Source organism: Antedon mediterranea, chromosome 3, assembly GCF_964355755.1.
Source record: "Antedon mediterranea chromosome 3, ecAntMedi1.1, whole genome shotgun sequence".
NCBI classification, from domain to species: Eukaryota; Metazoa; Echinodermata; class Crinoidea; order Comatulida; family Antedonidae; genus Antedon; species Antedon mediterranea.
In genome coordinates, this window is record NC_092672.1 from 9,733,497 (window position 1) to 9,758,509 (window position 25,013).

General features: G+C 32.4%; 1 protein-coding gene, 1 long non-coding RNA gene and 1 pseudogene across 2 annotated transcripts; 2 read left to right on the forward strand and 1 right to left on the reverse strand.

The window, feature by feature from the left end:
* Window positions 1-3,658: 3,658 nt before the first annotated feature.
* LOC140044012 (uncharacterized) lies at window positions 3,659-5,468 on the forward strand. Its single transcript, XM_072088494.1, has 3 exons — window positions 3,659-3,839; window positions 4,260-4,319; window positions 5,277-5,468. The coding sequence occupies exons 1-3, from the start codon at window positions 3,666-3,668 to the stop codon at window positions 5,466-5,468; spliced, it is 426 nt and encodes a 141-aa protein (XP_071944595.1). The 5' UTR covers window positions 3,659-3,665.
* Window positions 5,469-10,800: 5,332 nt separating this feature from the next.
* Window positions 10,801-16,844, forward strand: LOC140043536 (uncharacterized). The gene is made up of 3 exons (XR_011844310.1): window positions 10,801-10,857; window positions 11,702-11,762; window positions 13,626-16,844. It is a non-coding gene; the product is annotated as an uncharacterized lncRNA (long non-coding RNA).
* Window positions 16,845-19,747: 2,903 nt separating this feature from the next.
* On the reverse strand, window positions 19,748-24,460 carry LOC140044792 (very long chain fatty acid elongase 6 pseudogene; annotated as a pseudogene).
* Between the last annotated feature and the right edge of the window lie 553 nt (window positions 24,461-25,013).

Below are 25,013 nucleotides of genomic sequence, written 5' to 3' on the forward strand. Positions count from 1 at the left end.
CTTTTATTTTAATTCATTTTTTTCTTAATTATACAATTTAATCTGGAAACCTTTTTTATTTATCATAGTTAGTAAATCAGGATAGACCTAAATATTAAATATGAATTATGAATCAGTAAAAAATATAAAAATATTGATATTAGTTTAATATTATAATGTTTGGTTCCCACTATAGAGACGAAACGCAAGGTAGCCACAACGTAAATGATTTGACCAATCACAAGCTATGGATTATTCAAACTGTCGCTTGTCATTGGTAAACTCACTTGCTATGCGTCTACGTTCAAACTTAATCACAGAACATAATTTGCATTCTGCATGGGCAACTTCTTTTGTTTTCTTGATGGTCTGACAAACACGATTCTAACAACAACTTTGGCTAACAGCGACGGCAATGGATGGTGAATAAATATTAGCATTCCTTCAGCATTGACAAACGTCAATTTTCTATCATTTCTTTATTCAACAATAATTTAATATACTTTGCCGCCAGATAAACTGACAAGAGGCATCTGTATACACACCCATTGCTTATTTTACATGGATATCCGTGTGTTATCATAACGCTTTCGATACGCCATTGCCTTGGGCGACTTGTGGAGAATAAGGAGATTATTACTAATACTATATTACAAGTCATTAAATATATATTTTGAGAGAGAGTGCTTGCTATGTGCTGTGTGATGATTAACTATTAAATAATGTACTGATTCGTATCATGTTACGATGACAAGCTTTAAGTAGGCCTACATCATACACATCATATTTTAGCCTAGTAACGATGTCTATATCCTTATATCGTCGCATTCCAGCTGTTTATTCAAACCGAATAATATATTTTATACTTTTCTTTGAAATAATTACATTTTTTTCGTACATATATTTTCTATTTATGTTCTATCCCGCCGATAGAACTAGTTACTATGCATAATATCATTCATATCAGAAATGTTAAGTAGCCTCCTGTATGGAATTTTAGTAACAGTAAATTGTTATACACTATGAAGTAACATACACATTTTAGCTTAGTTGTGATAACCAATGACACGGCTCGGCTTCATTCTAAAAAAGGCATTTTGGAACACAATGGCTTGTTCATTACTAAACTTTATATTGAAAATCCTAAACGGGCGATCGCTTGCTGCTGCTGGCGGTGCTACGTAAAAAGTCATATCCAGATTTAGTTGTTCAGAAAAAAATCCCTCAAAGGGGGCAGCAAACACATTCACCGACTTTTGATCTTCCTGTGTAAGAATAAATAAACAAGAATATTTCTTACAAAAAACGCTGCTCACTTATTGTTATTGCTAAGGTCAAGTCTGGGGGTCACTTCATCAAGCCTAGATACTTCAAGTATCCTATTACAAACAAAAACTTCAATGAACTGTTTTGATAATAATTAAATGATTATCTCACAGTGAATTATAGTAATATCATGGGACTCATAAATACCAGAAATGCTTTGGGATTTGTCATTAGACTCTTTTTCCAGCCGTTTTTTTGGATTCAACATGTGGTAGGCCTACCTATAAATTATAGTCGAGTTTCCATTTTAACAAAAATGTCAAAGTGTAGTACTATACTGCTGCTTGATTTCATCTAATGAATGAGTCATCTCGTGTGACGTAGCGGGCTAGAGCAGCAGCGTGAAAATATAATAAAGATCACCTACTGTAAACAGACTGAAACTGAGAATGCAAAGTTAGCTACCTCTGTGAAGTAACTTTTTCAGTTTAGTTTTTTGTGCTGTCTGGATGAAATTAATAGAAAGCCCAAAATGAAACGAACCCTTTCTCCCGTTATGTCAAACAATGTATAAATTGCTACATGTGTATTTCGCTTGTATTTGCTTCCATTCCTTTATTTTCAGCAATGTTACGAATTGCCCATATATTTTTTTGTGATCTTGATGTCAATTAAATTTAATTTTTCGTTGAAATTTCGTTGAAAATTGAACAATCTAAATATGTTTCAATTGCCGCATTTTCCATTCAAACTACAGCAGACGATTAAAGGAAACAGTTTACTCAGTTAAAGTGTAATTGGTGAGTATGATCAAACTGGCACTTCTGTACGGCCATAAACCTACGTGATTTTAAATCGCGGAAAACACACATATTATGCCACCAATAATACTTTTTGTTGAAAACGGACTGGAGATTAATTACAACGATGTATCAACCATGTAGGCTATTCTGAATCTTGCAAGTTGCCAAGTTTTCATTTCGTTTATCGATTTAAAAAATGCTTTAAAAAACTACAGATATGACAAAAACATATACAGAAACATATACAAGAACCAAACTTGAGAAATACGAAACTAAGTGGAATGACTTTTGGTAGGCGTGTCTTTCCTGGTACACATCATTTACACTGCAAGCGCTCTAGAATCTACTTATCAAAGACAAAAGGTAAGTTATATCATGTTTCAACGGTTTTTTTTTTATTCTTAATAGATTAAGATTAATTAATAATAAAGATAATGAAATTACACATAATATTTTGGGATTATAAAATGAGATTTAGTTAAAGATTGTATTTTATTGTGAATTATTATGTACAGACAACAATACCTAATTTTCAGAAGATAAAATAGAAATTACCAAAGGATTCGGAATTATCGTTAAAATTGGGGTTTAGAAAAAGATGAAGATTTAGTTAAGCTCTTATTTTTATTGTTTTTGTTAATTTCGTTTTGATTCTTTTCGTTTATTTTTTAACGATTTTTTTTGTTTCTTTTAAATTTGTGTCGTATTAAGATGAATATGAAAAAAATAATTATATAATGTTTACTTGTTCAAGATATGGAATAGCATTGGTTATCTAAAGTAAAAGATATTTTAAATAAAGCAAATTATATAGACAATTAAATCCAGAACCAACTAAATGAATAAAGCAATCTATAAATAATAAGCAATAAGATTTTTTTTATTTTTTTTTTATTTCAATAATATTTTATGAGGGTGGTCTATCCAGCATCAGCTGATCATTAGGGACCTACAAACAAACTTTCTAAACAGAAAATACAAAATAAACTATAAAAACACAAACTTAAAAAAGATGAAAAAAATAATTTTTAAATTATTATGTACAGACAACAATACCTAATTTTCCGAAGATAAAATAGAAATTACTAAAGGATTCGGAATTATCGTTAAAATTGAGGTTTAGAAAAAGATGAAGATTTAGTTAAGCTCTTATTTTTATTGTTTTTGTTAATTTCGTTTTGATTCTTTTCGTTTATTTTTAAACGATTTTACTAAAGTAAAAGATATTTTAAATAAAGCAAATTATATAGACAATTCAATCAAGAACCAACTAAATGAATACAGCATTTTATAACAAATAATAAGCAATACGATTTTAAAGAGTGTTACAGAAAAAAAACACCCAATAAGCAAGAGTGTGTAATGGAACCGGCCCCGAAACTTAAACCATTTTTATTTGGTAAAATTGATTTTAAGAGTATTAAATTAAAGTTTAAAGCAAGCTTTAGCTAGTGAGATCTTGAGAGTTGTAAAAAAAGTTTAAAAAATAAAACAGGTTTATGCTCGTTTATTTTGTAATTCATCTTAACAAATAAATAATATTGTATAGGGCCTACTAAGTTGTTTTAAATCCTTATTTAAAACATTCATACTTTCTATTGCAGTTTAAAAAAAAACATGTCTTCAACTCAAGAAAACATTGTACGTTACGCATACGCCAAGAAGGTACAAACACGTGTAGGAGTTTCCCTAACTCTTTCATCCATATCAAATATTATTTTAGGTATTGTGGCAGTTAAATTACCAACACTCGATTATGCCTTTCTTGGCATTCCAGTATGGTCCGGAGCAGTAAGTAATTTCTTTTAAAAACAATAATGTAGGCCTAATCATTAAATTCATACACGATTAATAATACAAATAAAGGAATCTTTCCGTTGGTCGTCGTTCCGTGATATGAGATTGACATAAATATTATATTTATATTTAGGTAATTCTATATAAATATATATATATTTATATTAGGTCACTTCATTAATAGTCCAGATTTCCGTTTGGGATTCATTTTAATCTGATATAATAGAGGACACATCAAAATTCCAATTTAAGGTGATTTATACAAATAGAAGGTCTGATAATTTACTATGGTCTAGTTTATAGTATAAATAATTGTAGTTAAAATGCTTATCTTAATTTTACCTAACTAATTATCGTTTCTTAGGAAATCCTGATAATTGTACACCAATGTTAATGTACCTTCAAATATTTTAGGTAAATTTGATAGCTGGAACACTCTGTTGGTCTGCTGCCAAAGGCACCATTAAATGTCTTGTGAGTATTTTTGGATTTTGTAACACTTAAGTAGATTCTGGTTGAAATACGTTATATTATTTTCACTCGGCTTCGTCTCGTGAACATATAGCCTTTCATCTTTCCCCTCGTTAAATTATTTGCCCCATAAGCATTCATTATTTGTATACTATCTAGGCCTACATCAATTGTATTCAAATTATAGCAGTGTTGTTGCATTGGTAAAATGATCCTATGCCTAACATTAATCTAGTGAATTAAACGCGCATCTATTGGGAAACCATCCAATTCTGCAGCGGTCAGTAGGTAGAGTCTCACTAACTATCGCAAGTCATCTAGATACGTGTCTGGCTGTATTAAATAAAGACTATATCCTATTATCAGCTGCAGAATCGGGCGAGGAAACTCAAATTATATTGTTACAATCAGGCCTGTTTTACTTGTTATGTCGTAAAACCGTTATAGGCTACACAATTATCATACGAATCTCTAGTTGGATGTTCATTGAAATTGCAATCCTGTAGGCCTAGGAAAGACTTTGAATGATTTATTCCGTTAATTTCTTTAACATAGAGATGTTTTAAACTGAAAACGGGATACAAATTAACAACAAAACGAATTATACATTTAAAATAATGAATAAAGTATCAATGTAAATGTAAACTTATTTGTGCAAGCTGTAAATAAAGGTATACACATTCTGATCTTAACAAATGTAGGCAAATAATTGAAGACCTCTTCTGTCTAACATTTCCTTATAAACTCCGAGTAATATGTAAAGTATTTATGCAATAATGAGTAAGATGTTATTTTAGTTCTCTCTAATGAGAGATTGTTTTCAGTATAATTAGGGCCTATCTATATTAATTTGATTCATGCTCTAATAAGTGTAGGACGCCCTTGTACAGTAGACTCTGATTTGAAGAAAGGAAGATAGACAAAAAGTTACATAGATAGGCTACTTTTGTTTTTGTTCAGACTCTCGGTGGAATCAGCATGAGTATCATCTCGATTGTATGTGCTACAATTCAAATCATATCAATGGCATTAGCTGCTAACAGTGAGAAGTACTTAAATGAGTATTGCCTGTATTCTGATTCTTACCGCTACTACCGATATGATGATGACAATGATAGATGTGTAAGAAATTATGAATTAACATATCTTTAGCACCATCGGTACTAGACAATACCATAATGTTTACACTTTATGTGACAAAAAGTGATATGCCATGGTTTTGGGGCACATCACACTTGTTTGTCAAAAGTGTATAGACATAGCTTTAGATCCTTAAAAAATAATAACAACTAGACAAATTTATAAGCGGAGGTCCAATAGCTTGTTTAGAGAGCTCCCATTGCCATGTTTCTACACACTCAGCACACCAACTTTTTTTGTTAGCTAATACCCTTAGACACAATAATCACGAGGTGTGCCGTTGCAAATTTACTGCGGCCATCTTGAAATCCAAGATGGCGGCAAAAATGGCCGCCTTTTTATAGTGATGCACTTTATTGTTCATAACTTAATAAATATTTGATGTATTTTGTTGAAATTAATGTTGATTAATAGTTAATTACATTATCTATTTAATAAAATATTTTTATTTTAACTTTATTGAAATTATATTACTTTTTTAAAGCAAAAATGTATAATTTTGGCAAAAAAATCAGCAAAATCTGTGATATGCGATATTTATTATGTTAATTAAGACAAGAAGCCATAATTATTTTTTTTTTCAGATATGCAAAAAAACTGACCCAATATATACTAGAAATAATGTGTAAACTACATGTGCTTGTGAAAAGGCAAACATAAGTTATTAACGATTACGTTTAGTTACTTGTAACAGGGATTTAATAATGTTTAGTAAAATTGTGAAGTTGAGGGCGCTATTTATGTAAGATACAGGTACTCTATTTTCGGTTGTAACTCATTAAATACATAACCGTTTATGATGAAAATTGATTTATTTTATAGATAATTAAACCTTCTTTCTTATTAATTATTTAAAAGTTATGTTAGATAATAAATACCTATGAAAAATGTGCAAAAATCAACAAAAAAATTGAGCCTCATTTCTAAAGAACAATATCATACTCAAACTCAGAACATGATGTAGTTGGGGAGCCAGAAAGGGTTTACCTGCAACCTCTAGCAAACTATGCCAAACATTTTTTTTGCTTCCTTATATCAAAACAATTTTTTGGTATTGGCCGAAAAAATTGGGATGCTTGGTCAGTACAGGGGCCAAAATGTCAATATGGTCAAAGTTAAGACTGTGCGTAACTTGGTAAGTACTACTGGGTGTATTGGAATATTTGTTGGGCCCAACTACTCAGAAGACTCATATTTCTATTCACTCTAATAGGAAACTTTTGCCAAAAGTGGCCATATGAATATCTCCACAACCACTGGTCAGAAAGTGATAATTGTGGTCTCAAATTGCTCGCAAAGTATATATTTATATTTGTTCTAATATAATAAAAATCATAAAACTGTCAATAAACCCCTAATTTTGACCTTTGACATTTAGCCGGCACAAACATTCTGGGTTAGAGCACACTTTTCATATCTCAGAAATTGTTGGGTGGATATGGTCGTAGTTGGTGTCACAATACTCAGAAGATACATATTTCTACTCACTTTAGTGGAAAACTTTTGCCAAAATTGACCGTGAAACTTTCTTTTTGACCATTAGTCAACAACCACTAGTCAGAAAGTTATAATTTTAGTCTCAAATTATTCGCAATATATATACAGGTATTTATATTTGCTCTAATACAACAAACACCTTATTTTGACATTTAACCTGGTACAATAGCTGGTACAAACAATTTTGTGTGGAGCACATTTACATTTTTAATAACTAGTGAACATTGTCTTGCTTTAATATCAACATATCAGTGACTGTTGAGTATGGTACCGTAAATCTTCTTTTTAACCCTTGGTTATTATTCTTTGATTGTTTTTAGGGTGGGTTACTATTAGAAGTGGGGTAGCTATTAGAGTAGTGGGTTACTATTACTAATCTTAAATTAGGCACCTGAAAATAGTAGCCCACCCCCTACTTTTCCGGTCAGCAACACATAGCAAAATAATAACACAGTACGAATAAATAAATTTGGTTGAACTCTAACTTATTTTATCAACTCAAAACACTCAATCCTCCACCACTCTCGAGATCAACATGCATTATCTCCTTATTTTCAAAATAGGACTGCATCATAAGTTTTTGTGACTCTAATAGTAAACCCCATTGGTTAATATTAGATCAGTGGGTTATTATTATTATAGATTGACTTATAAGGTGGGTTACTATTAGAGTGTGGGTTACTATTAGGGTGTGGGTTACTATTACAGGATTTACAGTATACTATGGATACTTTGTATCGGAAGTCATAAAGTAGATACAAAATTCTATTCATTCTAAAGCCTAAAAAAAAATAGTTTGTTTGCTGTCATCCGCCGCCCCTAATTTCGCCAAAAATTTGGGGCGGAGATAAGAAAAAGTGTTTTTTTACGTTGAGGGCGCTTTTTAAAAACAGTTTTTTTAATGATTTTTTTGGCCGAAAAGGTGTAAAAATCGAAGGTGCGAGGATGAAACAATAACAATAATAACGTAGCGTATATTTCGGTGTATAATCGTACTTTTGACACGCAAATTTAACCTCTAAATTAAGGGTGCGTCTTATACACCGAACATAAATGCCTCAACACACACTCCGGTAAATGCTATACAGTAATACATATTTTTAAACCATAACAAATCAAAGTAACTGTAGTATAATACTATATATTATCTATATATTATGTTATAAAGAAAATTGTTTATTTACTCGTCCTCTTTTTTGTTGAAATCACTAACTTATAATAATTTATAACTAATATTAATTAAAAAGCTTACCATGTTTGTTATGACATTGTACAGTAAACCTTAAACTTCATACTACTCAGTATATGTGATTTTAATTAAAACTAAACATTAATAATTTAACAATTCTAAAAAACTTAGGTTTGTTTTATCAAAAAAAAAATTATTTTTACTGATATAACGAAGCAAAAAAACATTAACATAGTTTGCTAGAGGGTGCAGCTGAACTCTTTCTGGCTCCCCAACTAGTGGGGCATTTCGTATTTAAAAGAACACTGAAAATGTTACCATTACCATACATAAGGTTATGCTGACTGAACAAACCACTGTTCAAGTTAAATAAGACATTATTTTCCAAATGCTCGATATGAGAAAGGGCACATCATTCAATGTTTTGAAATGTACGTAAAAGAAATGAAAATAATAAAAGTAAATCTGTTAATACTCATCAATCATCAATACGTTATGATGCACAAGCCAAGAGTTGTTGCTAATTCCAATATAACAACAATTCAAAATTCACAAATCAACCAAAATCAAGTAAAAAAAGGGCAATAATTAAATGAAATTGGGTATTTTTTGTCTGTACAAATTTCTCTCATTTGCGTTACTCTAATACTAGTACTCACTACAAATAGGACAATCTATTCAACTTCATTTAGTACACTTTGTTCAATTGCACATTACGACAAGTGCTCAAAAGTGGGTTGCAAAATCAAACAAATTTTGAGTTTTATATATGTCACAGGTCAATAACTATACTTCCTCTCATTTTTTAAACAAATCTTCCATTAAGCAGAATAGTAACATATATATTGTGAACAATCTGACACCAAAATGAACTATCCACGTCAACCCAATAATGAGATATGGTAATTTGCCTGAAAAACAGATCAAAGGTCAAATACGATATTTCTGGTCATTATTTGAGAAAAAACTTCATTATAGTAAATAGAAATGTTTATGTTCTGAAAATTTTGACATCTAAGTCAACTCTCAATGACAAGTAGTTTTATGGATATCAAAAGATATTAACCTTAATACAGTTGGACATTGCACCATAAAGGTCAAAGGTTAAAACTGGTACTTCCGGTCATTTTTTTCAAAAATACTTTATTAGAGTAGTTAGAATTGTTTATGTTTTGAACACTTTTAGCTAAAAATCAACTCTCTATGCCCAGTAGTTTCAGAGATATTGAGTTTTTGAGCGAAAATGTCCGCCAATTTAAATTATGCAAATTAAGTGACCCAAGGGATCATTTTCCGTGACGCCCATCCAAAAATCAATTCGTATAGGATGGGCAATCTGTATACCAAATTGGGTGTTTTTGGAAAAAACTGAACCAAAATGTCCCTAACAGACTCCACTATGCTAGTTGTTGATTGTGCTAATTTAAGGCCAACAAAAGATACGTTAGTGTCACCATGGAGGTATTTTTTACCTCCATGGTGTCACGTCCAGCTATTAGAGAACCATGACTTAAATACTTTTTTAAAATTTATTTATTGTTCGTTCAATTTTCTATCAAACTCATCACGATCGTCATTCGTTTCACGGTATATACACTTACTGTACATATATATTTAAAAAATCAAATCCTGCAGGTTAAACTATTTCTTTTTAGCTTACAATAATATGATACAATTTAGATTTACACAAATAATACATTTTTCATATGTATTTATTATCTAACATGCCTTTTAAATAATTAAAAAGGAAGAATGTTTAATTATCGATAAAATAAATCTATTTTCATCATAATCGGTTAAGTATTTAATGAGTTACAACCGAAAATAGAGTATCTGTATCTTACTTAAATAGCGCCCTCAACTTCACAATTTTACTAAACATTATTAAATCCCTGCTACAAGTAACTAAACGTAATCGTTAATAACTTATGTTTGCCTTTTCACAAGCACATGTAGTTTACACATTATTTCTAGTATATATTGGGTCAGTTTTTTTGAATATCTGAAAAAAAAAATAATTATGGCTTCTTGTCTTAATTAACATAATAAATATCGTATATCACAGATTTTGCTGATTTTTTTGCCAAAATTATATATTTTTGCTTTAAAAAAGTAATATAATTCCAATAAAGTTAAAATAAAAATATTTTATTGAATAGATAATGTAATTAGCTATTAATCAACATTAATTTCAACAAAATACATCAAATATTTATTAAGTTATGAACAATAAAGTGCATTACTATAAAATGGCGGCCATTTTTGCCGCCATCTTGGATTTCAAGATGACCGCAGTAAATTTGCAACGGCACACCTCGTGATTATTGTGTCTAAGAGTATTAGCTAACAAAAAAAGTTGGTGTGCTGAGTGTGTAGAAACATGGCAATGAGACATGTTAACGAAGCATCTTTTTGGCACTTGGACCTCCGCTTATTAAATTCATCAAAACTTAACACTGTAGGCCTACTTCCTACACACACACGATGACAATAAATAATAAAGCAGTCCTTGCAAAAAATGAATATACACAACCAAGCAACTACTTAAACGACCGATCAATGGATCTCCTTACAATGTTATTTTAGGAGAAAGAGATTGCCATAGATGTGGTATTGGTTCTTCATGGTATTGTTGAGCTTGGATTTTCGATTGCTGCCGTAAATGTGTTGTCGCTCGATCTGTGTTGTCCTCCTCGACCATACCAGCAAATGCAAGTCAGTGGTTATGTTCAACATTATTTAATACCATAACCTATTCAGCACTACAAACTGTCTACAAAACGAACGGTTTATGACTATTTCTTAATTAAAACACTTTACATAACGTCTTTTTATTTAAATACGAATACATTAAGAAAATAGTGCCAGCCTACAGACATACCACAAAGTATGTCTTAAAACAGTTTTCATACCAGTTTTCGAAACATATTATATATTTTTTTTATTTTTGTGTTTACAGTAGGCCTGCCTTATTTATTTATTCATTTATTAAAACAATACAATGATATTGTACATAGCATCGTAATCTATATTATGTTAGCTGTTATATTTAAATACGAATACATTAAGAAAATAGTGCCAGCCTACCAAGATACCACAAATTATATCTTAACAGTTTTAATACCAGTTTTCCAAACATATTATTTATTTGTTTAGTTTGTGTTTACCGGCCTTATTTATATACGGTATTCATTTATTAAAACAATACAATAATATTGTACCTAGCATCGTAAAGCTATATTAATTATGTTAGCTGAAACGAATTCACTAAAAAAGTAAAAAAACAACATCAAATTCGCCATATTAAATGATTTTTGACCGAATAAATAATAATTTTAATGTTTATCAATTCGATCTCTTACAGTAGGTACTGCCCTTTCAAATGTTTCATATCATACTTTTATATTTTTTATTAAATTATTATTATTCCTTTCTTTTATAAAAATTTGAAATGTTGTTTATGTATAATAATATGTATTCATTTGAATAATCGATTAATCAAGTTTTGATCAATATTACGATAATTATAGTATTAGGCTATTATATTACATTTGTCTAGGCATCCTACACTCCTGGACAGCCAGTAGGAATACACGGTACCATACAATCAATGGAACCAGGTATATATACATATTTCTTTTTATTGCATTTTAAAAATTATTTACATGTTAGTTTATATATAACTAGCAATTATACCCGCCCCAGGGCGGGTTTCAAAATTAGTTTACAGCCTTCTCAGTACATAACACCCGACGCCAGTATCTGTCTATACTCACCAACATCCACCCCTCAATAACACCCCATACTCTTTCTTAAAAACAAAATCTTCCCAGTGATGGACAAATTCAATTCAACCTAAGCTTCGAATTGAGAGGAGTATTCATAACTACGATGGGTCTAATAATGGTTGTAAGTACGTTGTAAATTGTGTAAATGAATAGGTGTCATATTGGCTGATAATTAAAATTTGTAATTTAGATACTGCTGGCACCCAGCCTTCTTTCTCCTTTCACCACCCCAGCCACCATCAACAAACCTTAACTCCTCCCCTGGACAGTTCAAATTTAGTAACTTTTCCTAGTACAAACCAATCATATAGGCTACTTCATTACGCTAGTATTTTCGCTCCTCCTCCCCCTACAAAAAACACACCCCAGATACACTGGGTGATCTGTTGAAGCCGGTTCCAGTACAATTTATATTATTATCACTCCCAACCCATAATCCCTCAGTGGCAGTTTTCAAATGTAGTTTAAAACATTCCAAATACAGTTTCGGTCATGGTGATAGGCCTACATGTACATCCCCACCCCAAACTCCCATCCGCTTCCCAGGGATGATTAGATACTTTAAAAGTTTCCAACCACAATTCTGCTGTAAGCAAAATCCCCACTCTCTCCTGAAACCAAACTCCCAAACCCTATCTCCCAACCCCACTCTCCCACAATGTACGTTTTTTTCCTTGGAGGATTGGTGATGTAGTTGAACACAGTAACAGTAAACAACATGTGTATGTTCACACAGGTATGGATGTCTGTAATGAGGCAATCCAAGAGACCAATAAATAGCTGGATATGGTTAAAGTACTTTGCTAAATATGTAATTGAATAGGTGTCATATTGTTTAATGAATAAAATATGTATATCTATATCTATATTTCCCCAAACGCCTTGCTGAGGATAATTCAAATACTGTAAAACTTTTGTAGTATAATTTTACAATTCGATAGCCTACAACCCCGAGCCCTAGCAAAAATGACATAACAAACCACCACACAACCACCCCCCCACCCCCACCCATTCCACAAAAACCCCAGGAGTCGGGGGAATTTTTTAAAATGTAGTTTAAAACCTTCCGGGTACAATTGCCATCATTTTGATACCCCATACGTATGGTTACGTGCAGACACAGACATTTTTATAACGAACAAACATCGAAAGTGGGGGTTTTGACCACATTTTGGTCCCTAACTTGGATCCTAGGCGGCGGATGATGTTGAAATATAGCTTAGAACATTCCCGGTACAATTGCGGTCATTTTGATACCCCATATGTAAGATTATGTGCAGTAACAAAATTTTGTATAACGAACAAACAGACAAACAAACAAACAGACAAACTCTCTCACTTATAATATAGATAAATGTTATATTCTTTTTATTATCAATTAATTATCTTCATTATTTTAATTGAATTTTAAACATATTTATGATAAAACAATGTATTTATTATTTAATTATGGTACGACAGAATTAGTATCAAGATATTGGCGAGCTCTGATTTTCTGTTCATTTTGCAACACAGAAAGTAGATGAATGAATTACGAATGGTTTCGATTCATGTGAAACATTCACTTGCGTTGTGAGTTTGGAAATACTGTTTTTTGCGTACTGCAAATTATGCCCAAAATGTCAGCCTAAATATATGCATAGAGTTAAAACTATAGGTAATCTATTTAAAAAAGGTATTGACTTTATCTTTTAGTGTACCCTCAAGCACATGTGGTGGGTCAACCTAATCAGATGGTCATCCAACAAGATATTGCACCTTATGCTGCACTGATACACAATCCTGATGCACAACCGATTCAGACAACAGTACATCGATACACAAACTAGCAACTGTAAACAAGTAGGGGGAAATTTACGGATTTGTAATCCAGAAAAATATTGACAGCACATATTTTAATTTTTTTTAAACATAGGGTGACAGTTTTATAATGTTTTTATATAATATAATAATTATTGCATAATTATTATAATTATTTATTATATACAGTATAGAAACACATAATAATCACGCGTTATAAATATTAAATATACACAGTTATAATATGGAATAATATCAATACGGTACTCCTTTAAAAAGGGGTGAAAACTCACACTAATTCCACGCAAAGAAAAGGTAAATATTCACTCCCATTATAAAAGTGAACATCTGACCAATCAACACACTTGAAAAAAAGTGCTTAGAAACAACCAATCAGAAACTTTCATGCACGCGTCTTCTTACCATCATGCTACAGAAGTCTCTTAAATTGCCGCCATCTTAATATTAGACCAAACTTTGTGGCAATGAACAAGACTTACGGTACTTTACAAATGTATTAGAACGATAGAGAAGGAATCCCATGCCAGTTAGACGGTACATGAAAATTAATAGTAAGTACTACTAGTGAAATAAGTAGACCTGAGCTAGCCTCTCGGTACGGGCAGGTTAGCCTGCCTTGACCTTGCCTGGTCGCTGAGTTACGGTAGGCTTGGATAAGGAGTACCGATACTGGGACCACGGGATCACTGCATCGCTCATCACCGGCGGTCAATTCAGGCCTTTACCTAGCTAATCAGTAGTAGTATGGCTAGCTGCCAGATACTAAATTACAATTTATAATTGTTATTTTTAGTTGAATTATAAATAGGTAAAACCAGGGAGTTAGTAAAACAATGTAATACTGGGAGGTTTCGCAACCTTACGAATACGATAACGAAAACGGATACGTCATACATTTGTGAAACTTTTTAGCTCATCCTTTCTTTGCTGATCCCCATCTCATATTCCTAAAGCGTATTTGTGTTGACGAATATCACCAGTCATATTCGTAACTACAAAACGAGTATAGTTTTTGATCTATTTTGCACATTTTGCATTTGAATTAGGAATGATTCATGATTATAATATAATTATAGATTTATTGAAAGTAATTTACTAAAGTAATTTACTAAAATGCCAGGTCAATTTAGATAAATAGCAGTTTTTAAAGTCCTCACTCGCTTTGATGTTACGCTAGGCCTAGGCAGCCAAGCACCAAGCAACACGTACCTGCGCTTCGCTCAAATTTACCGCAGTCATAATTATTTTGGACGCGCCTCGATATTTCGTTGCCATGCGAAACAGATTTTTTTATGGCTTACGAAAACGAATACGTGTGCGTGACGTATCCGTTTTCGTTATCGTATTCGTAAGATTGCGAAACCTCTCTATTGTATGGTTATCTTTTGTTAACTCGAAAATTCAATCGAAAGAATGAGAGTGAGAAGTTCACTCTAATTATGTTTTACTTAGCGTGATTCACTTGTCTAGTGTAGGCCCAGTAGGGCCTACAGTCTAAAAGTAAGATAGAAATTAAATTATAGACCGTCACAATTACCTATTTATTAAACTAAATCTGCCAAAAAGGGTAATTTCAATAAGATCAGCCTAATTACTGAAAACAAACATTTTGTTTTAGTAATGACGCCCTCTATTACTGAGGTATGTAAATTGCATTTACTACACGATTTTAGACAATTGTATAATGCATAAATAAAAATAAACCGTCTTGGAAGGAACCAACAGATAAAACCTTTTTTTAAAACATATTATAGTTATCATTTAATCTATTTCAAATGTAAACTATGTAATTATAAAACCATTAACACTATTCTTATGCTACCAAATCCACAGCCTTACCCTACATTTGCGCCGCATTATAGCATAAAATATGAACAAACAATTAATTGGTTATAAAACAAATAATATGAAACCTAAATTTAAAAATGTCAATTTACCTCACTTCAACACTGTTTAAAAAAACCTATTTAGTATTGTTTTATGTATTATTTGAAAAAGTAATAAAATAAAACAATATTGCCCTTCTCTCTTCTCCTTCTTCCTTGTGAAATGTTATGCATGAAGTGAAACAACTTTATATTAGGAACAGTAAACAGAGTATAACATGTCATTTTTTACTCATCGATCCCACAAAAAAAAATCAATCAAACAATAAACAATCATGTGTTGGTTAGATATACATAGTGCAACAATCAACAAACCGCTTGGAAATTATGTACTAGTGTATTTAGTAAAACTTTCAAAAATCTCCCAATAAAAGGCAAATTAAAAAATATGATATTCCTTAATGATATGACTATTTTGGGCCCACGGTATCTCCCACGGTTAAGGTAATTAAATACACAGACGAGCGGTAACGCCTCTATAAGCACCCTTACAGATCTATTAGGATTTCCGACCGGGCCGTATTTCTGATCTTAATATTATAAAGGTAGCCTAGACCTATATCTGTTTAATACCTCCATGCGTCGCTTCAGTGGGATCTTTTACAAAGTGAACAGTTGAAATTATAGACCTACGGATCGCCACCCAGGCAGCACATTTCAAGTACAGTATTATGAACACAATTCTGCATTTGTGGAAAAAAAAAAAAACAATGTATGGTACGACTGAATAATCTGTCTAGGCTCAAATTTAAATCATTGATTTGCAAAATTATATATAGGTGAATTTTGTCTTAATTCTTAAAACGAATTATTAAAATATGTATGGCATTTTTGTATTAGAATAATTTTTCTATTTTATTAAGATCGTGATTTCAATATTTTGGCTGGTTTCAGTTTAGTCGTGCAAATCACGTAACTGCTTTGATTATCCATGAAAAAAAATTAGTTATTTCTCCATGATTTTTTGTTTGGAGGTTTGCATGGCGAAATCTAATGTTGATATCAAGTTTGTGGTACACCCCGTTTATTAGTTCTGAAAAGAACTGTTGAGTGTCTCCATGACTATTTTCTTTTTCTTCTTTATAAACTGGAGTATATTTTGTATTAAAGATTATTATTTTTCACCACAGAGGTTTTTATCGTGATTTTAATGTTTGTGCTGATTTCAGTTTAATACGCAATTTGAGTAAAATAACTTCTCTTATTACATTATCATACGTTTAATTATTGTTAGTTTTTTTATGATTCTGATGAATTCAGATTCTTCTGTTTCCTTCTTTATTATAAACAGGTAATAAATAAATGGTTTTCATTTTGTATTTGTTTCCTGTATCATTATTATCTGCGTATATAATACAAAGGTCACGGGTTTTACAAGTAATACGTGTCCGGATAGTTAGCGGATTTTTCTTGATTGTACTGGTATTACTTTTAATCCGCAAAAACCAATACTGAAGAACTGTTCCTTTTGCTTTCCTGTATGAAGAGAGACCTTGAATGACTATCTCAATGTTAAACTAAATACAAAACGCTTGGAGAAGTTGATTCACTGTTTTATATAGGCCTAAGTATGCCTGAAACTCTCTCTATATCTGTTTTTTGTACAGGTATTTATTAAAACTCCGTAGGCCTACGGTTATAATAATTATACAGAACTGTACCGAAATGTCATCTATCATCTAACAATTTTGCATAACAATTTAACAGTGATAGCTCGGGGAAGTACAAGGTGGTCTTAGTAGATATTATGTTGGTTTATGACAATAATTATCATGAACTTGATAGGCCCTATTGATCCTATGTTTTTTACTCCATATCCCCTTTACAGCTTTAAGATCGCGCTGTGATGATTGGTCTGTATGAAAGCATGTTTGACTATCATGGAAATAGAAACTACAGCCGAATAACAACTGTTATGTCATATAATAGATTCATTAAGCGCATTATGTGGAAATAAATTACTCGATCCAGCCCGTTTTCTAGGTCCAAACAACGACCGGTGACGCAATAAATATCACAATTTAACGAACAATGGCTATGATAACAATATCATAATTATTTAAACAACCTACTCGGTGTCTATGACTTCGACGTGACCTCAGAGATTCGGGTACGTAAATTAGTAATTATATAACAAGTCCATTCTCGAAATGCAACCATTCGAAATTGACCTAGCATCAACGCTAAATAACATACTGGCCTGGTCATGTTTTATATCATTGCAAAGACCAGGATTCCCAAATCCCTCCACCAGCAACCCCTCATTTTTTATAAGACAACACAATATAATATATCACATAAACTCTACATGCACATCATAGAACGGAACACGGCATCGTGTAATTTACACGAATCCTTGATTGGCTATTTAGTTTATTATTAACCTGAGAAGAAGAACTTCTATTGTACCGGCGTATTGTAGCAACGTGCGTATGTTTACACAGCACTCCTGTATGTAGACATGCAAAATCATATCGAGTTAAATATATATGATAATATTGTTTGATGGTTTTGTTTACACAGTGTGATACCGTTAAGTACCTTAATACAGCCGTAAGACTTTACATTAACAAAAGGAGATACTCTTTTAAGTTGAAAATCTAAAGAATTGTATTATTGGTCCTTCGTATACTTTGTATAGTTTTCTCAATGATTATTCTTGAGAATGGTTCCATGATGGTTCCAAACGATCTTTTTTTTGGGCATTAAATTTTATTTAGCAATGATGTTGTTATGTTCTATGATTACATGCATTTGCATAGGCCTACAGCGAGAGGATTCAGAGTGATCCATGGGTGGTCGATGGGAAAATTGTTGAAAAAATTAATTGAAATTGAATTGAAAATTATAATAAAAGAAACCGAACATGTAACTTTCCGACAAGGTTTGCATTTGTGTAGTGCCATTTTCTTTTCATCCAGTTGGCCGTTTTAAGGCCCCTTGTAAACATAATTGTATTCCTTTTCGCAAACAAACAGACAACACAATGGAATTGTCTATTGCGAGTTTTTGTATTTATAAGTTATACCATGGTTACACACTAACCAAGTGTATAAGGTTCACACATAGCATCGGTTTGTGTTTCGAAAGAGAATTAAGGGCCCTATATTCAATATTAACAATCATTGATAATTATTAACAACCATCATCCTGCGCGCGTGTTCTTCTTCACCTGCTTTTGCAATGATCATTCTATTTACATTGTATTGCAGATAGTGAGCACATTTTTTGGTCACTATAAATAGCCGACAATAATGTTTGATGTTATTTCTAGATGCATGATCTTTTATCAACATAATTTGTTGAAAAGGAACTCATCCAGAAGATTAAGAGCTATCAAGTAGGTGGTGCCACCTGATAAAACTTACTTTGTTTTACATATATTTAGATTGCTGAACCCATCATTGTGAAACCATGGAGGAAATATACAGTATATTTCCTCCATGGTGAAACTAAGAGCTTGTTCGCACTTAGATACAATGTAGGCCTAAGGCCAATTTACACATACGAGCGTTAACGGTAATAATAACAGGATAATATAATAATAATAATAATAATAATAAGATTTTTATAGCGCACATACCACTCCAGAGTGCTCAAGGCGCATTTAAAAAAATAAAAAAGAAATAAATCATACAAATTCCTGAAAAATAAAATGCAATTTCATCCGTTGTCGTTCTGTCGCGGTCCCGGACCCCTATAGAGGCCTATGTTACACACAACGCGGAGCGGACGGGCGGTTTCGGCTCAGGATAGATACTGGTACAGATTAATTCTACGTGGGACAAGCTACGCGGTTTTCCGCTTACCGTTACCACTCGTCTGTGTAAATTGGCCTTTACACAATGGTCGCGCGAGGCTTCTACTGGGTATAAAATTTGAGATAAAACAACTGTTTTAAAAACCACCGTACCTTAAGTTTACTTTTTTAGAGGCACTGTGATTATGCCGGGGATAAAACCTGGATTTAAACCCACAACTATGAAAACACACAAGATGTTAACCATCGATTTACTTTTTCATTTTGGATAGTATAGTGTCAAAGATTTAATATTGTGTAATCGTTAGGCCTATAATGTACCGTTCTTACATAAACAAAACGCCCATAGATAATAGTGTTATAATATTTATTAAAATCATAGAAAATTGTCCATCAAAAGTGCACATTAATGCGCGTACGATCAATATAATTATTAAAATACATCTTTAAACTTTTTGAAAAATAATTCTATTCAATTAGGCCTAACATTAGTAAATAACAAAACAAAAATGCTGTCGTAAACCCGTGCTGCGTTACAAATGAATATAATAGTTATACCGTATATAACGTACACCGAATGGAAAACATGAAACATAGTTTATATTGTTTATAACTGAAGGACTAACGTGTTTAAAAATTAAAACATCTGAAAATAATGTGCATTTTTATTAATTTTATAATACAATTAAATACATTAATTCATTCCATGCCAACAAATCAATAACATCCATGGTTTCATTTTTATTTTGACTTTACAAACGTTTTTTGGGACTTCTAATGGTGACGTCACTTGAGAACAATTATTGTAATCCATAACGTATAGTGCTAATGGAGGACTATATGATGTGGATGAAATCTTATTGTTACTTTTTGCATAGTGAACCTTCTTTGAAATTAGTTCAACACAATTATTTTCAAATGCAATGCGGCATATCTCATAATTGGTACCATGTTTCAATTTAATAATTTCAAACTGCCGTTTGTTCTGATCTCATAAAATAGCCTATATTTTTCATTCTTTTTTTTTTATAATTCATGGGTGAAATTGGTTGAGTTGGCACGAAACAATCAAAATGTGAAATTTCACAAGAGCTTGAAAAACAATACAAATATTAAATATCTAAAGCAAAATTCCTTAAAAATCTACCCTGAGAATACCATACAAAAACCTCTACCCTAAAATGCAGCAGGCCTATAACATAAATACATTTTTAAATGCGTTTGCTAGTATTATATTTGACCTTTTCAGAAGAAAAGAAGTTAATATTCGATTCCATTGTAAATGTGTTATTTTATTTAGAAAAAAAAGTTATCCGAACCAACCTATATCTCCGTGTACAAACAAACAATATATGGATAATAATGGTTCAAAGGGAGAACATGTGAAGTATAGGCCTCAAGTAAGACTATCCACGTGTAATGTATGTGTAGGTCTAACAATAATATTAACACATATAAATAACATTATTGACTGGAATTCAGCTGCTGCTTAAACCTTGCATTGTATTTTAACCACACTAATTAGGTATTCACGTATACACTAAAATATTCATATTTGGTATAGTCTTCTACTGTATTCAGACAGATACCCAATCACATCTAAATTCGTTCATCTTTTAATTTACTTTATACATTGAAAGAACGATGGAACACACATAATTATTATTACTAGGCCTATCAAGGCATTTGCATTGTTTATTTTATAAAAATCAACCCGTTAATTTAAACCAGCATCGGTGGTTTCAATCGTGTATCTTAGGCCTACTATCTAGTGATGATAATTTCTTATGATAATATTAATGATAGAACAAGCTAATGCCTTTTCGCAAATTGTTCAAACAATCGAAACGATCTTGATGTTTCGACACCATTGATTATATTTACTGAACTGAACTTCATTATTGTAGGGTTGTCCATATATTGGGCAAACCGTCATATTGAATATACGTAATAACAGTAAATATTTGAGATAATAATCAAGTCATGCATTAAAAGACATAGCAACACATTCTGATTTCTATTAATTTCAAATTTAACATATAATTCATTTATAAAAAAACAAATGTGACATATCAGCTACACTATATAAGTGACGAAATTAAGGCACGTGTCAAAACGCTGACGATAAGGTTGTATCCACTCATCAACTTACGTAAGAGGGACGAAATTAACTAACGCGCGTTTGATTTGCAACGCAATGGCGTAGATGCAAGTGAGTTGACCAATCACAAGCGATACATCGCTTCGTGGTTGTTCAAATGCGCTTACATCTTTGCGTTGTGTCCAGGTGGGAACAAAGTTTATTCGCCGACAATATATGATTATACGGCTACTGGGCGCATACGTCACGTCATGTCGCCTTGTGGAATTCAGTGACACTATACAGAGTGACGCAATTAACACACGTTCAAACGCGGAAAATGATACGGTTTTTATACGCGCGTCAACTCAATGATTTTGTCATTGATAACTCACGTGAGCGTTTCGAGATTGTAGTCTGACATGGTTTATTAAAGTTTTAAAAAAAACCTTAAAATAATCAACATGTTACATCTGAAATAAAAACACAATGTCATATGAATTAATCTTATAATAATAAGGAACTATTTCTAACCAGCAGGAAATGTTTTCTGCTTCGGTCTTCAATGTGATTCTAATAACTAATGTTACTTCCGTGTTCATGTAATGACATATTAAAGGTATCATTTTATGAAACACAAGAATAAGCTGCCTGTTGATTTTTTTTTATATATATTATTAACTATTAAACTATTAATACACACAAGTCAAAGTTTTCAGAATGATGTGTTTGCTGTGAAAGTTGATACGCTCCACTTGTCTTGAATAGCAGACGATCAACGAATAGCAGACTTCCATTCATAGAAGTACAGTAGTTATTTTGAATTATTACATAAACACAATTGAAGCGACCGTAGTTATGCCATTTATGGTGTCGGAACATTGTTATATTTAATCTTGTACACAAGGTTAAAGTATCAACACTTTATTGTGTGCGACACAATACGCGTAAAATACCTAGTCTACTAATACGATTTGAACACACCTAAATCCGCTTCGGTTTTATCAATCTACCACGTCTCACAATACGGTATCAGTGTACTAAACAGTGTAGTAAACACTTCATATGCCGTATTTGTCAGTTTTCAAGGTACTGTATCACCAATAATGCATTACCTTATTAATCATATACTTTAATACGAAAAATAATAAGAACTATGGCCTTTGCTGTGTATTTATCAACGTTGTAGCGGACTGAATTCATCCATTCGTCTTCTAATAATCGAAAAAGTAAAATTAGTGTAGAAAATCGACACTCGGATTTAGCACAGTGAGGAAGGCTGGCTAGATCGATTCATTGTACCAATTTTCATAATAAACTAAAGCGAATGTCAGAAACAGTAACAGTAACATTATCACACGTTATATAGTCCTTTCTAAAAATCACGATCATGCGTAGTACGAAAGATTTGTTGCTAGGTGCTCATAGGCGGGAAGTTGCATTTCAAACCACAGATCTTCATCAGGTTCATCATAACAAACGTACGGTTATGAATCATAACTGACATCGATCCTATGTATACGAACAAGTGTTAACACGTTTTATACGTCGCTTTGTTCTTAGTATAGACAACTGTAACTCGTATATTTTAATTACAAACAGTCATCGATGGCATGATAAATACCTACCATGCTAAATTTGATCATGTTTGATACGAATAATTCATAAAGAACTCGGCGCCGTAGTATTAGGTTGGGTTGAAATAAATAATATTTAATCAACTTTAATGCCATTACCATTTGAGTGGGTTGTCTTGGAGATGTGACCGTTTCCATTGGCATAGATTGCGTTGCCATTCTTCTCAATTTTCTTCGCACTTGGCCTTGAACAAAAGTACGCTTTGTAAAAATAATGAGCAAAAAGAACAAAATAGCTTGCATACATCAATAATGCTACCAAAATGTTCGTGTCTGTTGTTGAGCAGTGTTCACCGCGTGCACGAAAAACGTATGCCAGGTAGTTGACGGCGACACCGACGACCATTTGCGACATCTGGAACAATGTTATGCATACATTGACGAAGCGAGGAATCTTGTAGAGCCGCGACGCACGCAACGTATAATAAGAGTACATAACGGCGTGTACAGTTGCATTGACAAGAATGAAATAACGTCCCGGGGCAACCATGTATTGGTAACTGTACCAAGAGTAAACAAACACTGTGATATGGTGATACCAATGTAAGAAAATTAATGGTTGCTTACGTAGAACGATAAACATAGTATCCCCCAGTTCTGGTAATTTACTTATTACGAACAGCAACGACCAAAATCCATTCACACCGTGGTAACCAATTTCAGCGTCACACATCGTAGCTTTGAATCCAAACATTCGGTAATATAGTACATATTCGCTCCATAGTCTCCAAGCACATACTACACTAAACACAGCAAGAATAAACGACCATAGTATAAGAGCCGGCCGCAGGTCAAATCGACTCCTATGCAGCATCAGTCGTTTTAAACCAAAAATAACTACGACATATACCATACTTATAACTATAGAAAGAGTCCAGTACTTTGAAAACCAATCCAACCATGGCTGAGCGTGGTAGTCCTCTTCAAAACTAAACAAACTCTGCTGAAATACTTCATCGATTTGCTCCAACATGGTGTTATAATATAGTTTAAATGGCAAGGTGCAAAACAGAGTGACAATATGAACAGACCACGTTTACCGGTATTTATACTTCCAATATTATGAATGGAAAGTGAACGTTGTACCGTGTTGATATGCTGTGTACTACGGTTCAAAGCCGCGCCCACTCTCAAATACGTAGCAATACAAATAACCTATAGACAGGCTGACCTCAAACTGCGAACTGTTTGCTTCACGGGTCTATAGAACACTAATGACGATACAAGCAAGGGAAGACACTACTTCACGAACGGGTTCTATTCACACAAAACCTCTTATTCTTGCTAATTCAACCCGGAAATCTACATGAATTCAACTTACAACAACAAAACGGTTTTTATATCTATTAAGCTCATTGCTGACAATGATTGAATTGAATTCCAATGAATAAATCAGTCGAGAGTATTATGACGTCACTTGTGTACATTTACCGACATGTATCAAATAACTGTTATTTATGTCCCGGCAGCGTCCCAGAAAGATCCATCGATTGAAGTAATTAAAAATTCAATCATAAATTATTATTAATTAGTTATGTACAAACTATGGCACCCCTAAAATTACCGATGTTATTATATAAGATAAAGTTCCGCCACCCTCTGATCAAGTACAGCATATATCCAGTAGGAAATTTGTATATATAGTGTTTCACGACACCGACTATCCCCTTCCTTCCGTATTCCATGGTAGGGTACGCAATTTTTTTAAATGTATTATAGGCCCTACCCAGTTTCTTTATATACCTACCTGTACAATAGTCAAGAAACACATTGATCGAATTTAGTTAAATGTTTTTATTAATTTATTTATTTTTTCATTTTAATAATAGTAAAGAGAGGAATTCACAAAGACTTTAATGGCTATTCGATACAGAATTTTTTTTCCTCCTAATTACCCAA

Coding starts and splice junctions, on each gene's coding strand:
- LOC140044012 (XM_072088494.1), top strand. CDS start 3,666: ATGTCTTCAACTCAAGAAAACATTGTACGTTACGCATACGCCAAGAAG. Junction 3,840..4,259: donor TTCCAGTATGGTCCGGAGCA/GTAAGTAATTTC, acceptor CAAATATTTTAG/GTAAATTTGATAGCTGGAAC. Junction 4,320..5,276: donor AAGGCACCATTAAATGTCTT/GTGAGTATTTTT, acceptor GTTTTTGTTCAG/ACTCTCGGTGGAATCAGCAT.